This window comes from Anthonomus grandis, chromosome 10 (assembly GCF_022605725.1).
Source record: "Anthonomus grandis grandis chromosome 10, icAntGran1.3, whole genome shotgun sequence".
Classification (NCBI taxonomy): Eukaryota; Metazoa; Arthropoda; class Insecta; order Coleoptera; family Curculionidae; genus Anthonomus; species Anthonomus grandis.
In genome coordinates this window covers 6164234-6182588 of record NC_065555.1, presented here as the reverse complement: position 1 = coordinate 6182588, position 18355 = coordinate 6164234, and the positions used below count along the sequence as shown (strand labels likewise).

Genomic DNA, 18355 nt, shown 5'->3' with positions numbered 1-18355 from the left:
GTTTTCGACGGAAGAAGCAAACGACGGAAGGGCTAAAGGAACAAGGGAGGAAGGGAGAGGACAACAAAGTCCCGAATAAACAACGTTTTGCCCCCTTTTTACGAAAGATTAATTAGACTTTTTTCTGGTAATTATTATTAATACGGTGCAAGTTACGAAATACGTGAAACCCATTTGCAAAAAAACAGAAAAATAAAGCCAATGTTCTTTTTTTAATTCATTCACGCCGCAACATGGTCGTGTACATATAGGCGCGTTCACCTTGACAGACATTTTCCTATATTATGGTTTATACAACCGGAATACGAAATTTTCTTTTTTTTTTTTAAAGCAGTGAATTTTAACGTAAAAAAAATTAAATTTCAAAATTATTAATTTTACAATTAAAAAAAACAATATTGACCGCAGAATCAAATCTCCCGCCATAAGTAACCCTAACCATTTCAAAACTTCCGAGGCCTACTGTGCAGCTAATCAGTGCAGACCCTTTACAATGAGTGCGACAAGGACGGATTGTGGAGAAGGTAGTGGACCAGTGGCATATTGCCTATATTCTAAAAGGCGGTGCGGAGTCACTGTAGTTGGTCCATTGTAGTTTTTGAGAAATTTGCTTTAATTGTACTTTATATTATGTACTTTATGTTTATTGAGAATTGCTCTAGCTGGGATTAAAGAAAAATTCATTCTTGGTATAAATTATTGTAAAAATTAACTGAAATCGACTTGTGCGAGACAAGACGCTATAGACACTTGAGTACTTTTTTTTAATAAATATTGTACATTTTTGACATTTAATAATTATAACAAACAAAGAAATTTATAGAAAAACCTGGTTAGTAATAAATGAATTGGATCGTCCGTTGTACTCTTTGAGAAATTTGTTTTAATTGTAATTATTAAAATCATATGTCTTTCCTCTCGGTACAGTTGGGGCGTGGCCCCAAGAAGTAAACGTAGTAGACTCGTCTACTACGTTTACTTCTTTTTTTGGGTCAATCCGATTGCCAAAATTGGCAAATCAAGTCGCATTTAAAGCGCGTATGTGTGTGTGTGTGTACGTAATGAACATTCTCGCTTAATGTTCGGTTAAGACGTGGAACGAATTAAAAACGCAGTCGATGCCTTTTATTTGTGCCGAGGCTAACACCTTATGTCACTTGTACTATAGTCCGACATCGACGGATCCGTTGCGTAATTTCATATAAAATTACCGCTACGACGGACTGTATGTTGTTTATTGGGCATTTTTCTTGTTACAAATCACAACTGTGATTTTAATAACCCACTCCATTAACTATTACATCTTATCATGTTCAAAAGATTCAAATTTCCCGCTGCCATATCGCCGCGGCTAACTCGACTTTAATTTGACATAACCGTAAGTTAACCTTAACCGTTGATTCCTGAAAAAAAAAAGTGCGACAACTCAATAGAACTGGGGACGGAAAGGACAGGGGGTGGTGACGAAAGGGACGGGGAGCGCTCCCGGAAAAGCGAAAGCAGCAGCGCACCAGTCGGGGGGTTGAGGTAGGTCGAGCATGCGCACATCCAGGAAGTGATCCAGGCCGTTCCTGGATAACGCGTGGGAAGTTACGGGAGCAGCTCTCCCTGGGCGTCGTTGCAGCGAAAATCTCCTCTCGAAAATAACCGAACGATTAAAAATTTGTTGGGATTTTTACTTGTTGATGTTGGGGCGCGAAATTTAAATTTTCAGTAACAAACGAGTTCGCGATCCGCTAATTTAGGCTGCCAAATCAAGATGGCCGTTATCAGGCCGGGGCGGGAAGTTTAAATGTCTTCTTTTGTTCACACCCTTTAAATTTCGAGTTAATTGCGAATAATTTTTAATAATAATAATAATAATAATAATAATAATAGTAATAAATGTTTTTTTATTTAAGGGTTTTTTTTTCGTCACTGGACATAATTGGTTTATTAATTTTTGGTAAAAAAATCACAGGTGCCTTGGAAAACAAAAAACATTTCTGCATGGACGTTTGACATTGACAAGTGTCAGTTTTCCTAGAAAAATAATTATTATTATGACATCATAATTCCTCAATGTCACTCTCACTGACGTTCTGATAAGGGTGCTTTCTCATAAAAAAATCATCAGTTCTAAAAACCTCAATGTCGAAAAGGCGTAATCAAGTCGTAAATAAGACGCGCGTAATTCTCCAATATAATTGAATCGAATTTTACTTTCTTCGATTTCATTCATTACTACCGATCGGGTGCATATTTACACGCCACAATTACCGCGCTCTTTGTCTCGCGCGGATTCATTTTCTAATGCAATAATGCCTAATTTGTCACGAAAGAGGATCCGTTTTCCCATATGAAAGTAAGTAAACATTATACGTGCATAAGATGACATAGAGAGGCATCAAGAGATGGCGCTGAACAAAGGAGAAACTGTCATTTGGATGCCGTCAATTGTCACTTGTCAGTCGTCCTTAGGCAAGGAAAGAAAGTGCCTTACTGAGTCATCAACTCTAGCAGAAAATGACAATTAACTGTCACTTGTCACTCAGTAGACATTTGCAATCTTTGACAAGGAAATAAAGTGAACTACTACAGAGGTGAAGAGCTTTTAATGAACCTGTCACTCGTTTCACCCTTGTGATCCTTAGACAAAGCAAGTTATGTGCCTCTTAATTTTTTGGTGACAACTATTAATTCTCGCGTTTTCTAATAATCTACACCTAAATCTCGTAATTTTTTTTTTTTATCTAATAATGGGATGTTCTAGTGGCTTCGATGCTCGCTGATTATATCGAAAGTGTTCATTGTTCATTGAAGGAAGGAAAATTTCCTTTTCTTTTGCACTCGACATGCATAGAGAATATAATAATAACAATAATTACGAGTGTTTTAAGTGAAAACTGGCGGCTATTAGTGGACGAGAAATCATTAGTAGTTGTCGGATTTCCTTTTTATTGGTTTCCTTTTTTTCAATAAACTGGCCCCGTAACGAGAGTGACAAGATAGAATTCTCGGGATGCGGTTATATTTGTGACGTAACCATGACAACTGTCAAATTTCCAAGATGGCGCCCAACATAAACATGGCGGAAAATTTAGAATATACATTTCATATATATTCGAATAAGCAGCAGCAGGTAATTAATAATTTAAGTAAGTAGTACCTCGCGATTATTGCAATAGCAGCGTTACGAAGTAAACTGCCATGACCCGATTACATACGGAGATGATGTTCTCCAAGTAAGTAGAGAATACGACTGGGTCAAACGAAGTCTTCAAAGATGGTCCGGATTGGTTTGTGCAACTCAAAATGTCCGTTAAGGAATTACGGCTATTATTACAAAATAAATTCTAGTCCAAAGGATGTTGTTTTTTTAATTATTATTTCTTTAACACACTTATAATGCATCTTAACTGACGTCTTGCAATAGAAACACAGGATCTCATAACAAATTATTTCCAGCGCATTCACCACATATTAAATGTTGCATACGGCGCCACCTATTGGCGAACCCTAGAAACACAGCCGAGGCCTCTACCAAAGTGAGCCAAACACGTGGCGCCACCTAACGGCAAACTGTAAAAGCTCTACCAGCACATCCACCAAATCCTAATTAAATCATATGACGCCCCACCTATTGGCATAACGTAGAACCTTAACATTATTTTGATCTCACTCCATGCGTCCAGAAAATAAATGAATTTTAAAAATTATTGAATTTTTTAACTTGTGATTTCTAGAATACTATGCAAGCAAAGTATATGATGTAAATCTTGAAAATATAATCCTAGACTATTAAAAAAATATTGAATAGAATACAAGGTGTACCAAATATAGACTGTATAATTCCTTCGACAAATCCTACTCAGTCCATCTGGTGCCACCTAGTGACAAAGCCTAGAAACTGAACCAGTGCATCCGCCAAATTCTAAATGAACCTTATGGCGCCACCTATTGACGCAACCTAAAAACTCGACCGGTGCATTCGCCAAATTCATTAAATTTATCTGGTGGCACCACCTAGTGGTGCTTTCGCCATAACTGCTATGACACTCGTTATTGCCCCAATTTCGACTATATTTTCACAATAATTATTATCGCACTTACCTTTCTCTACTTTTGGCGTGAGCGTGGCCAACTGCCTGCCGTCCGTGGACGCATGCGCCGTCGTCAAGTTCAAACTCTGATCGCTAGGCGTCGCCAGTTTCTCCGCCAAGATCGGGTTGGCCGCCGCGATGGTGAACTTACGCCCCAGCTCGGCGATCGACGGCGACCTCTGCGGAGAGTCCGGGTTACTACTACTGCACTGGTCATTGGCGATCGTGTTGTTGTTTTCTTCCTGCTAAAATGGTGAAATTCAGCAAGGAATGAATAAATGAATGATCTCTGGTATACGCTCTTTAAACCAAGGGATTGGGTGCCTCCACCAAAAGATCAGGAGAGGTTAGTCTAATTGTTGTCGTCTGTGGCGCCCTCTATGATTTAGAGTGCCAACGAAATGAGTTTTAATGCACGGTGCAGTTGGCCATAATATTTAAGTGGAGCGGACAACGAGAAACGAGGATTGAGAATATTAATATTTGTATTTTTGATGACACTGAGATTTTGTAACAATGTCTTCTAATTATTTTTTATAAGAGCTCTAATTTGGCGCCTTCACCAGAATATAAAAAAATCAAGTTTACTGCTTCTCATAAAACCTAAAATGGCGCCCCCTATGATCAGCGTGTGTTGGCAAAACACAGTGCATTTAACCATAACTCATTAGTCGAGCGGAGTGCGGTCTTTTTTCAGCTTCTGATAATTAATATTTATTTATGCAGCCATTAGTGTTTTTAGGTTAGAAACTAAATATCTTCAAAACATTTAAAAAATATGACAATATTTAGTAAACATTGAAATTATGTCTCTTTTTGGCTGTGGGATCAAATAAAACTCGGGTTATAAATTTTAATATTGGCGAGGTTTTGGCTTATATTAGGCCATCCTCAAGGCACTACAGTGGATTTGAATAGTTCTGTAGAAGTTGAAATAGATGTCTAATGAATTTGGTTGTAGAATCTGTACGCCAATTTTCAAGTCTCTCTCTCACTCGGCTTTTGAGAGCTTCTTGTCACTGGGAATTTTTTTAAAGAATATTTTCTACTTCCTAGGCTAATTTCTTTTTTTTAACTTTTAGGAAAAAATACTGAAATGGGTGTTCAGTGAAATTAATCAAAGAATATTAGTGCACATTTTCATAGGTTTAAGTAATATACTTGTAAAGTTATGAGCAATTATTTGAATTTTCATAAAAAAAAATAAAAAATGTTTTTCAAAATTTTGCCACTTTTTTTGAAAAACGCCGAAATAGGTATTTTGTGAAACTAATCAAAGAATCCTTACTACTCCAAGGCTGATTTCTCAATTTTTTTTTATTTTTAGAAAAAAACGTTGACACAGATGCCTAATGAATTCCTAACTCAAAAATCTGTTACTAAATTACCCCCAAAATTAAAACAATTATTTACAAAGGTGAAATTTAATAACTAAAAAAATTCATTTAGTAGCAGTTCTTTTTATTCTAATTTAAATTGGCATTAATTATATCCATTGCAGCGCTCTGAGGATGGTCTAATATAGGCCGAAACGACCCTCCATCCAATTACCCTAACAAAAATCTTTGGGTCACATTAAGAAGTTACTAACCAAATCTCACCTTAATATAGGTCGTATTGAACTCGCTTAATATATGCTCGATCTCAATAGCGGTGGTATCACTAAGATGCTTAAAAATATCATCAGCATCCCCCATGGGAGCGTTATCGGCCACCCCTTCATGCGTCATCGGAGGAACGAAGTTGGTCAAATCAGACTGGCATAACTCGCCCAAAGCTGTAGAACTAGCACTAGTTGCAGGCGATTGAGTACCAATTGCCACTGAGGCGTCCTAAAAATAACAAATTAATCTTCAAATTTAAAAAAACTAAAAGTTGGACAATTTACCTGTAAACAAGAGGATAAATCGACCATTTTGCCATCGTGATCACTACTCCATAGAAGATCGTTATCGATAAAGGGCATCGCCAGAGCGGACATTGGATATTCTTGCCCCCCGCCAAGGGGCAGTACGTGGGGGCTGATCTTTGCTGCTATCCTAACGGCAACTGTTGAAGGACCACTGGTTTCAGACACCTAGAAGGGAAAATCCTGGTTTGGTTGGGGTGGTTGCACTTGTTAAAGCTATCGCCAAAAATAAAACCTTCATGAAACTCATATTTGTCATGTGTGTTAAAGATGAAATCGGTGTGCGAATGATGATAATGTAGGGGTTGTGGTTGTTGTATGCTCAGCAAACATCTAAATGAAAAATGTGTTTTTTAACGGTTCAGAAGAAGTGCTCTCAAAAGGAGTGACATTTACCTTGATATATCCCTATGGATCTGGAACCGTCTCCAAAACATGAACGCTGGTTTTTTGTAGATCTGAAACCAAGAGAGAAGAAAAGTTCAATGACATGAAAAACCCGACTAATTACTTTGTCGTTATAATAAAACTTTCTCTAACAAGAAAATTACGAATAAATCGTGCAGCAGCGGCGCGGTGAACTTTAATTGCAACGGGGAAAAAGTGCAAGTGAAAGCCACGTAATGCAAACCACTTTTCGCCGCTGATATAATCGTTCCATTTTCTTTTTACGGCAGATTGTTTCCGTTTTTTTCCCTCGTTGACTTTTCCTACTTTGATTATGCAAAAAACAACACAGTCGATGTCGCATACTCAGACTACAGTATCGGTTATTAATTCTGGAGAGGCCGAATTTGTGCAAAGAGGTTCTGATAAGGAAGCTATAGATGCAAGTAAGTCTCATATGTGGGAAAATGTAAAATTTATGCGAAGGATGGACCATTGATGTACCCGATGGTGCCTCCTATAGGGAAGCTGTCCTCTTAACAGTTTTTCCTCATTTTCTCAAAAACTATTGTGAATATGAAAAATTTTCTTTTAGCATTGAAATCCTATTCAAAAATTGAACAAATCATAAAGAATAGCGTTTAGTCGTAAATCGGAAAATAAAAGAGTTATGAAAGCATTTTGAAAAATTAAGTTAATTTTCGAGTGAAAAAATTTGAAAAACCAAATTTTTTTCTTGGAAATTTAGAAATTGCTTAAAGAGCTTTAAAAAAGTGCTATAAAACATTTTTGAAATATGTACCAGTAAAAAGTTATACCCTCCCAAAAAAAGTCTTCCTTGAAAGATCTAAAGGGGCCATGGTTCATAATTTCGGTTTTTATTTTTTTTCCGGGAAAACTATTAGTTAAAGAAAAATATTGTTAGAACAAAAGTTGTTTGGACTATCAATGCGCATCACATGCAATAGAAAAATAATTTTTAAGTCCAATAGTTTTCTAGAAAATTAAGAAAAACCTCTTACAAGTTTTTCCTCATTTTTTCAAAAACTATTGGGAATATGAAAAATTTTCTTTTGGCATTGAAATCACATTCAAAAATAGAACAAATCATAAAGAATAATATTTTGCCGTTAATCCAAAAATAAAAAAGTTATTGAAGATTTTTAAAATATAGTGAAAAATTTGGAAAAAAGTTTTTTTGAAAAAATTGAATTTTTTTTTTCGAAATTTATAAATTGCCCAAAAAACTTCAAAAAAGTCTCATAAAACGTTTTTGAAAAATGTATTAGAAAAAAGTTATTCCCAATTTTTCCAAAAAAAGTCTTCCTCAAAAAATCCCGAGCCATGGCTACCCATGGGAAAATGTTCATAATTTCGGTTTTTATTTTTTTTCAGGAAAACTATTACTTAAAGAAAAATATTGTTAAAACAAAAGTTGTTTGGACTATCAATGCGCATCAGGTGCCATAGAAAAATAATTTTTAAGTCCAATAGTTTTCTAGAAAATTGAAAAAAACCTCTTACAAGTTTTTCCTCACTTTTTCAAAAACTTTTGGGAATATGGAAAGTTTTCTTTTGGCATTGAAATCACATTTAAAAATAGAACAAATCAAAAAGAATAATATTTTGTCATAAATTCAAAAATAAAAAAGTTATTGCCAATTGTTCCAAAAAAAATCTTCCTTAAAATATTCAAAGGGCTACCCATGGAAAAATGTTCATAATTTCGGTTTTTATTTTTTTTTAGGAAAACTATTAGTTAAAGAAAAATATTGTTAAAATAAAAGTTGTTTGGAATATCAATGCGCATCAGATGCTATAGAAAAATAATTTTTTAGTCCAATAGTTTTCTAGAAAATTGAGAAAAACCTCTTATGAGTTTTTCCTCATTTTTTCAAAAACTATTGGGAATATGGAAAATTTTGTTTTGGCATTGAAATCACATTCGAAAATAGAACAAATCATAAAGAATAATATTTTGCCGTAAATCCAAAAATAAAAAAGTTATTGAAGATTTTTCAAATATAGTATAAATTTTAGAGTGAAAATATTTGAAAAATTTTTTTTTTGAAAAAATTGAAATTTTTTTTTGGAAATTCATAGATTGACCAAACGACTTTAAAAAAGTCTTATAAAACGTTTTTGAAAAATGTACCAGTAAAAAGTTATACCCAATTTTCCCAAAAAATCTTCCTTAAAAAATACAGAGGGGTACCCATGGGAAAATGTTCATAATTTCGGTTTTTATTTTTTTTCAGGAAAACTATTAATTAAAGAAAAATATTGTTAAAACAAAAGTTGTTTGGAATATCAATGCGCATCAAATGCAATAGAAAAATAATTTTTTAGTCCAATAGTTTTCTAGAAAATTGAGAAAAACCTCTTATGAATTTTTCCTGATTTTTTCAAAAACTATTGGAAATATGGAAAATTTTGTTTTGGCATTGAAATCAAATTCAAAAATAGAACAAATCATAAAGAATAATATTTTGCCGTAAATTCAAAAATAAAAAAGTTATTGCCAATTGTTCCAAAAAAAGTCTTCCTTAAAATATTCAAAGGGGTACCCATGGGAAAATGTTCATAATTTCGCTTTTTATTTTTGTTCAGGAAAACTGTTAGTTAAAGAAAAATATTGTTAAAACAAAAGTTATTTGGAATATCAATGCGCATCAGATGCAATAGAAAAATAATTTTTAAGTCCAATAGTTTTCTAGAAAATTGAGAAAAACCACTTATGAGTTTTTCCTAATTTTTTCAAAAACTATTGGGAATATGGAAAATTTTCTTTTGGCATTAAAATTCTACTCAAAAACAGAAAAAATCATAAAGAATAATATTTTGCCGTAAATCCAAGAGTAAAAAAGTTATTGAAGATTTTTAAAAAAATTATATAAATTTTAGAGTGAAAAATTTGGAAAAAAGTTTTTTTGGAAAAATTTTTTTTTTTGGGAAATGTATAGATCGCCCAAACGACTTTAAAAAAGCCTTATAAAACTTTTTTGAAAAATGTACTAGAAAAAAGTTATTTCCAATTTTCTCAAAAAAAGTCTTAAAAAATCCATGAGTGTTCATAATTTCGGTTTTTACTTTTTTTCAGGAAAACTATTAATTAAAGAAAAATATTATTAAAACAAAAGTTCTTTGGATTATCAATGCGCATCAGATGCAATAGAAAAATAATTTTTAAATCCAATAGTTTTCTAGAAAATTGAGAAAAACCTCTTACGAGTTTTTCCTCATTTTTTCAAAAACTATTGGAAATATGGAAAATTTTGTTTTGGCATTGAAATCACATTCAAAAATAGAACAAATCATGAAGAATAATATTTTGCCATAAATTCAAAAATAAAAAACTTATTGCCAATTGTTCCAAAAAAAGTCTTCCTTAAAATATTCAAAGGGGTACCCCATGGAAAAATGTTCATAATTTCGGTTTTTATTTTTTTTCAGGAAAACTATTAGTTAAAGAAAAATATTGTTAAAACAAAAGGTGTTTGGACTATCAATGCGCATCAGGTGCCATAGAAAAATAATTTTTATGTCCAATAGTTTTCTAGAAAATTGAAAAAAATCTCTTACAAGTTGTTCCTCATTTTTTCAAAAACTATTGAAAATATGGAAAATTTTGTTTCGGCATTGAAATCACATTCAAAAATAGAATAAATCATAAAGAATAATATTTTACCATAAATCCAAAAATAAAAAAGTTATTGAAGATTTTTAAAATATAGTATAAATTTTAGAGTGAAAATATTTGAAAATTTTTTTTTTGAAAAAATTGAATATTTTTTTTCGAAATTTATAGATTGCCCAAACGACTTTAAAAAAGTCTTATAAAACTTTTTTGAAAAATGTACCAATAAAAAGTTATACCCAATTTTCCCAAAAAATCATCCTTAAAAAATACACAGGGGTACCCATGGGAAAATGTTCATAATTTCGGTTTTTATTTTTTTTCAGGAAAACTATTAGTTTAAGAAAAATATTGTTAAAACAAAAGTTGTTTGGACTATCAATGCGCATCAGGTGCCATAGAAAAATAATTTTTAAGTCCAATAGTTTTCTAGAAAATTGAAAAAAACCTCTTACAAGTTTTTCCTCATTTTTTCAAAAACTATTGAAAATATGGAAAATTTTGTTTTGGCATTGAAATCACATTCAAAAATAGAATAAATCATAAAGAATAATACTTTGCCATAAATCCAAGAATAAAAAAGTTATTGAAGATTTTTAAAAAAATTATATAAATTTTTGAGTGAAAAATTTGGAACAAAGTTTTTTTGAAAAAAATGATTTTTTTTTTCGAAATTTATAGATCGCCCAAACGACTTTAAAAAAGCCTTATAAAACTTTTTTGAAAAATGTACTAGAAAAAAGTTATTTCCAATTTTCCCAAAAAAAGTCTTCCTTAAAAAATCCATGAGAAATTGTTCATAATTTTGGTTTTTATTTTTTTCCAGGAAAACTATTAATTAAAGAAAAATATTGTTAAAACTAAAGTTGTTTGGAATATCAATGCGCATCAGATGCAATAGAAAAATAATTTTTAAGTCTGATAGTTTTCTAGAAAATTGAGAAAAACCTCTTATGAGTTTTTCCTCATTTTTTCAAAAACTATTGGGAATATAGAAAATTTTCTTTTGGCATTGAAATCACATTTGAAAATAGAAAAAATCATAAAGAATAATATTTTGCCATAAATCCAAGAATAAAAAAGGTATTGAAGATTTTTAAAAAAATTATATAAATTTTAGAGTGAAAAGGTTTTTTGAAAAAATTGATTTTTTTTTTCGAAATTTATAGATCATCCAAACGACTTTAAAAAAGCCTTATAAAGCTTTTTTGAAAAATGTATTAGAAAAAAGTTATTTCCAATTTTCTCAAAAAAAGTCCCTTAAAAAATCCATGAGAAAGTGTTCATAATTTCGGTTTTTATTTTTTTTTTCAGGAAAACTATTAATTAAAGAAAAGTACTGTTAAAATAAAAGTTGTTTGGAATATCAATGCGCATCGGATGCAATAGAAAAATATTTTTAGTCCAATAGTTTTCTAGAAAATTGAGAAAAACCTATTATGAGTTTTTCCTCATTTTTTCAAAAACTATTGGAAATATGGAAAATGTTCTTTTGACATTGAAATCACATTCAAAAATAGAACAAATCATAAAGAATAATATTTTGCCATAAATTCAAAAATAAAAAAGTTATTGCCAATTGTTCCAAAAAAAATCTTCCTTAAAATATTCAAAGGGGTACCCCATGGAAAAATGTTCATAATTTCGGTTTTTATTTTTTTTCAGGAAAACTATTAGTTAAAGAAAAATATTGTTAAAACAAAAGTTGTTTGGAATATCAATGCGCATCAGATGCAATAGAAAAATAATTTTTAAGTCTAATAGTTTTCTAGAAAATTGAGAAAAAACTTCTTACAAGTTTTTCTTCATTTTTTCAAAAACTATTGGAAATATGGAAAATTTTGTTTTGGCATTGAAATCACATTCAAAAATAGAACAAACTATAAAGAATAATATTTTGCCGTAAATCCAAGAATAAAAAAGTTATTGCCAATTTTTCCAAAAAAAGTCTTCCTTAAAATATTCAAAGGGGTACCCATGGGAAAATGTTCATAATTTCGGTTTTTGTTTTTTTTCGGGAAAACTATTAGTTAAAGAAACATATTATTAAAACAAAAGTTCTTTGGATTATCAATGCGCATCAGATGCCATAGAAAAATATTTTTTTAGTCCAATAGTTTTCTAGAAAATTGAGAAAAACCTTTTATGAGTTTTTCCTAATTTTTGCAAAAACTATTGGAAATATGAAAAATTTTCTTTTGGCACTGAAATCACATTCAAAAATAGAACAAATCATAAAGAATAATATTTTGCCATAAATTCAAAAATAAAAAAGTTATTGCCAATTGTTCCAAAAAAAGTCTTCCTTAAAATATTCAAAGGGGTACCCATGGGAAAATGTTCATAATTTCGGTTTTAATTTTTTTTTAGGAAAACTATTAGTTAAAGAAAAATATTGTTAGAACAAAAGTTGTTTGGAATATCAATGCGCATCAGATGCCATAGAAAAATAATTTTTAAGTCTGATAGTTTTCTAGAAAATTGAGAAAAACCTCTTATGAGTTTTTCCTCATTTTTTCAAAAACTATTGGGAATATAGAAAATTTTCTTTTGGCATTGAAATCACATTTAAAAATAGAAAAAATCATAAAGAATAATATTTTGCCATAAATCCAAAAATAAAAAAGTTATTGAAGATTTTCAGAATATTCTATAAATTTTAGAGTGAAAAATTTGGAAACATTTTTTTTTTTAAAAATTGAATTTTTTTTTTCGAAATTTATAGATTGCCCAGCGACTTTATTTGAAAAATGTACCAGTAAAAAGTTATACCCAATTTTCCCAAAAAATCATCCTTAAAAAATACAGAGGGGTACCCATGGAAAAATGTTCATAATTTCGGTTTTTATTTTTTTTTCTGGAAAACCATTAGTTGGAGATAAAAATTATTAAAACAAAAGTTGTTTGGAATTTCAATACGCATCAAATACAAGAGAAAAATAATTTTTAACTCCAATAGTTTTCCATAAAACTGGAAAAAAAACCTCTTAGGAGTTTGTCCTCATTTTCTCATAATAATAAAGCAGATTATTATTATAATGTATCTACTTGGGTAATCGTTGACAGCTTAAAACCTGACGAATGTTTTAAAAGAATGCAAGTGGGACCATATTATAAACCAGTCTATTAGGCAATAATCCGTAATATAAGAGAAATTAAAATCCACTTAATACTTATTTTTGTGAAAGTAAAATGGCCATGTTGCGTAAGGCTTTCTATTAGATTCCTCGCTCGGGTGAAATATATAATTATGCATCGGTTATTTTGTTTGCCTTAAGGCTGTTAATGCACGAATGTCGTTCTACGGTTGAAAAAATGTAGTCAAAACAAGGAAACACTGGATTACGAAATAATCTCGGACGAATATTTTCAAATAATTATAAATTAATGAAAGTTTTTACTGTGTAGAAGAGCCAGTTGCGTGTCTATTGTTTCAAACCGAAAGAATTTCTTTCTCATTTCATTAAAGCGATTTAATGGTTAATAAGCGTCGTTTCCTTATACCTCTCAAGGAAGTAGTTTTCGAAATGTACATAATTGTTAGTTTTGCAAGCTGCCATCACGAACATTAATTTCATTATTAATAAATAAATTGTTATTTCACGTTATCAAACGATTGAAACTTTCTTTCCTGATAATATAATGTAAAATCCGCTCCACTAATAAATTATGGATAAACGCACTTCAAACTATGGATAACTGCAACCTCCCGGTTATACGTCATTCCTGTCACCTGTCGCCTAGCAACGTATAACAATGTTTCCAAAATGGCGGACGACCAGGAAAAACTATCAGGAACTAGTAAAAATTCACCGGAAGAAGCGGAAAAACTGAACATTTACAGTGAAAAATTCGATCCGGTGGCTTTTCTGCGTAGCGACAAAGTGCCGTTACCGAAATCGGACGCGACGACTTTCGACAACTTGGCGATGTGGTATTCGTCGTATACGAATAAAAAAAGGGGCGAGGGAACGTCGAAAAACACGAAAAAAGACGCTAAAAGTGACCTGCCTGTCAGAAGATGGTTGCCCCATCAATGTGAGTCTATATTAAGCCCATAATACCGAGGGCAAAATGCTCATTTTAATGTTTAAAAAAAAGTGAGGTTAGGTGGGCACTGTTTACAAACATTAAACAGGAATCATTGAACCCTGGAGCACTGTGTGGCAGATAAGAGGTTTTATGTATATTTTTTTTGCTACCGAGCTTAAGGCTAAATTTGTCTGCAATGACCCAATTAATTTTATAAATACTTATAGGAGTAACTTATGGTTATGGCATACAAATACTGCTTACGAGTATAATAGTTGTTGGAGCAACAATGGGGCCTTAGTATAAGATTGATAGTTAATCAAACATTTATTTCATGAACTGTCACACTATATAATATATAATACCTATGTTTTAACTGCGGTTAAATGAGAAGGTTGAGAAGACCAACAGTTAAACTCTGCTAGTGTGTGAAGGATTTTAGGGAGGCACTCGCCTTTAAAAATTCTAAATTTCCTCAGTAACTATTGGTTTTTCAAAAAAAAAATTTGTACAAAAAATGTGGTCAATATTCAGGATCACATAACAGTTTTTGATTCATCCTTCTATCTTTAACAGCAAGAAAGTTATGATAAATTATTATGCAATATCTCGGAACTGTGAAAATGGTAATCAGAAATTTTAATTTTTCTCACAAACGATTGGGTTCTCAAAGAATTTTATTCTTACAAAAACTGTGCTGATCATTGGGGTTCACATAACAGTCTTTGATTCATACTTCTATCTTCAATAGCAAAAAAGTTATTAAAGATTATGTTAAAAATCCCAAATGTTCATTTTTCTCGGAAACTACTGGTCTCTCAAAAAAATGTATCTTTATAAAAAGTGTGCTCACTGTTCAGGCTCACATAACAGTCTTTGATTCATACTTCTATCTTTAACAGCAAGAAAGTTATGAGAAATTATGCAATATCTCCGAACTGTGAAAATGGTAAAAATCAGAAATTTTAATTTTTCTCGAAAACAGTTGGGTTCTCAAAGAATTTTATTCTTACAAAAATTGTGCTGACCACTGGGACTCACATAACAGTCTTTGATTTATACTTCTATATTCAATAGTAAAAAAGTTATCCAACATTATGCTAAATATCACCAATGTTGATTTTTCTCGAAAACTACTGGTCTCTCAAGAAAATTTATTCTTATAAAAAGTGTGCTCACTGTTCAGGCTCACATAACAGTCTTTGATTTATCCTTCTATCTTTAATAGCAAGAAAGTTATGAAAAATTATGCAATATCTCTGAACTGTGAAAATGGTAAAAATCGCAAATGTTGATTTTTCTCCAAAACTACTGGTCTCTCAAAAAAAATTATTGTAATAAAAAATGTGCTCACTCTTGAGGTTTATATAACAATCCTTGATTCATCCTTCTATCTTTAATAATAAAAAAGTTATGAACAATTATGCCATATCTCCGAACCATTAAAACCATTGGATTCTCAAAAGAGTAAAAAATCTATTCTATAAATATCAATAGCCTAACTCTATAATACACATCTAGTATGTTATTCTAGATGAGATCTTGTGGTCGTAAAGTTTCTTCCCCATCACCTGGCGTATAAATAGAAAGAAAAGCGACTCTTGGGTCAGAAAGTAGGGCAAATTGTGGGCGCGAGCAGATCTCGCTGCCATCGTCTAATTTTAGCCCATTTTTAGCGGCTTGCACGTAAAAGTCAATGTCCTCCGTTAGCGATATGGTGATGAGACCAAAATATTTTGATTTATTTTGGACATTATGTAACGACATGTACAGGCGACGACTTTTTCTCTCTCTCACTGTCTTTCAGTTGTTTCAATGTTTCGGTAATGAGGCATTCACTCCTGCTATTGTCTAAATTTAGCTGCTTCAACTTATAAATAAGGATTTTTCGTATATGATGATGTTTTTAAGTAGAATTCAGGTTTTTACAGTTTGGAGGTTTTTCAAAATGCTTCATAACGTTCATGCTATTGAAGGTAGAAGCTCCAATTAAAGACTGATATATATACGCCAAGACCCTGGTTATATGTCTTGTTAGGGTAATTTTTTTAAAGAAATCAGCGGTTTTTGAAGAAAGATCACATTTTCAATTTTTGCCATTTTCATGGTTCCGAGAGTTTGCATAATTTTTCGTAGCGTTTTTGCTATTGAAGATAGAAGGATGAATCAAGGACTATTGTGTAAGGCCTAATAGTGAGCATATTTTCTATAAGAATACAATTTTTTGAGAACCCAGTGGTTTTTGACGAAAATTAAAATTTCTGATTTTGACCATTTATACAGTTCGGAGATATTGCGCAATTTTTCATAACTTTGTTGTTATTGAAGATAGAAGAACGAATCAAGGACTATTATGTAAGGCCTAAGAGTGAGCTTATTTTCTATAAGAATATTTTTTTTTGAAAACCCAATAGTTTTTGAGAAAAATTAAAATTGCTGATGTTTATTATTTTCACAGCTCAGAGATATTGCCTAATTTTGCATAACTTTTTTACTATTACAGATAGAAGGATGAATCAAAGACTGTTATGTGAGCCTCTATAATGAGCACATTTTCTATGAGAATAATTTTTTTTGACAAACTAGTGCTTTTTGAGAAAAATTAACTTTCGTGGTTTTTAACATAATGTTTGATAACTTCTTTGCTATTGAAAATAGGCCTATAAATCAAAAACTCTTATGTGAGCTTCAATAGTGAGCACAATTTCTATAAGAACAAAATTTTTTGATAAGTCAATGGTTTTTGGGAAAAATTTAAATTTTCTCACTTTTATGCCTTGGCTAATTTCCAAAACTTGTGATAACTTTTTTGATTTTAAAGATAGAAGGATGAATCAAAGACTATTAGGTGAGTCCTAATAGTGGGCACAATTCCTGTAAGAATTATTTTTTTTTAAACCAAGTGGTTTTTGAGAAAAATTAAAATTTCTGATTTTTACCATTTTCACAGTTCGGAGATATTGCCTAATTTTGCATAACTTTTTTACTATTAGAGATAGAAGGATGAATCAAAGACTGTTATGTGAGCCCTTACAGTGAGCACATTTTCTATAAGAATAATTTTTTTTGACAAACCAGTGCTTTTTGAGAAAAAAATTATTTTGTGATTTTCAACATAATGTTTGATAACTTCATTGCTATTGAAGATAGAAGAATGAATCAAAGGCTGTTATATGAGCCTCAATAGTGAGCACAGTTTCTGCAAAAATATTTTTTTTTAATCAATGGTTTTTGAAAAAACAGAAAATTTCCAAATTTTTCTCACCTTTATGCCTCGGATAATTTCCAAAACTTGTCAGAACTTTTTTGCTTTTAAAGATAGAAGAATGAATCAAAGACTGTTAGGTGAACCCCAATAGTGAGCACAATTCCTGTAAGAATGATTTTTTTAAAACCCAGTGGTTTTTGAGAAAAATTTAAATTTCTGATTCTTACCATTTTCACAGCTCGGAGATATTGCCTAATTTGGCATAACTTTTTTACTATTAGAGATAGAAGGATGAATCAAAGACTGTTATGTGAGCCTTTATAGTGAGCACATTTTCTATCAGAATAATTTTTGTTGACAAACCAGTGCTTTTTGAAAAAAAAATTATTTTGTGATTTTCAGCATAATGTTTGATAACTTCTTTGCTATTGGAAATAGACCTATGAATCAAAGACTCTTATGTTAGCTTCAACAGTGAGCACAATTTCTATAAGAACAAAATTCTTTGAGAAGTTAATGGTTTTTGGAAAAAATTAAAATTTTCAATTTTTTCTCACTTTTATGCCTCGGCTAATTTTCAAAACTTGTGATAACTTTTTTGCTATTAAAGATAGAAGGATGAATCAAAGACTGTTAGGTGAGCCCCAATAGTGAGCACAATTCCTGTAAGAATTATTTTTTTAAAACCCAGTGGTTTTTGAAAAAAAAAAATTCTGATTTTTACCATTTTTACAGCTTGAAGATATTGCCTAATTTTGCATAACTTTTTTACTATGAGAGGTAAAAGGATGAATCAAAGACTGTTATGTGAGCCCTTACAGTGAGCACATTTTCTATAAGAATAATTTTTTTTTGACAAACCAGTGCTTTTTGAGAAAAAAATTATTTTGTGATTTTCAGCATAATGTTTGATAACTTCTTTGCTATTGAAAATAGACATATGAATCAAAAACTCTTATGTAAGCTTCACCAGGGAGCACAATTTCTATAAGAACCTAATTTTTTAGAAGTCAATGGTTTTTGGAAAAAATTAAAATTTTCAAAATTTTCTCACTTTTATGCCTCGCCTAATTTCCAAAACTTGTGATAACTTTTTTGCT

At 31.3% G+C, this 18355-nt stretch overlaps 2 protein-coding genes across 7 annotated transcripts in view; one reads left to right on the top strand and one right to left on the bottom strand.

Moving 5' to 3' along the window:
* LOC126741717 (ecdysone-induced protein 74EF) overlaps positions 1–18355 on the bottom strand; it is a 224318-nt gene that overhangs the window by 173349 nt on the left and 32614 nt on the right. For 3 of the 5 annotated variants that reach the window (XR_007662297.1, XR_007662298.1, XM_050448257.1), the window contains exons 2-5: positions 6388–6449; positions 5971–6159; positions 5684–5914; positions 4093–4327 (exon numbers count right to left, since the gene is read on the bottom strand). Coding sequence is in view for 3 of the 5 variants with exons in the window: in XM_050448257.1 (XP_050304214.1) it covers positions 4093–4327; positions 5684–5914; positions 5971–6063 (559 nt within the window). In the remaining 2 variants the exon portion in view is untranslated. Of the gene's footprint in view, positions 1–4092; positions 4328–5683; positions 5915–5970; positions 6178–6387; positions 6450–18355 lie in introns of those variants that run through there. The other 2 variants (XM_050448260.1, XM_050448258.1) reach the window with 2 other exon arrangements.
* LOC126741718 (U7 snRNA-associated Sm-like protein LSm11) overlaps positions 13756–18355 on the top strand; it is an 87392-nt gene continuing 82792 nt past the window's right edge. Inside the window, exon 1 of one of the 2 annotated variants that reach the window (XM_050448263.1) lies at positions 13756–14053. In XM_050448263.1, the coding sequence (XP_050304220.1) occupies positions 13783–14053 (271 nt within the window). In that variant the 5' untranslated portion in view covers positions 13756–13782. The remainder of the gene's footprint in view (positions 14054–18355) is intronic. The other variant, XM_050448262.1, reaches the window with a different exon arrangement.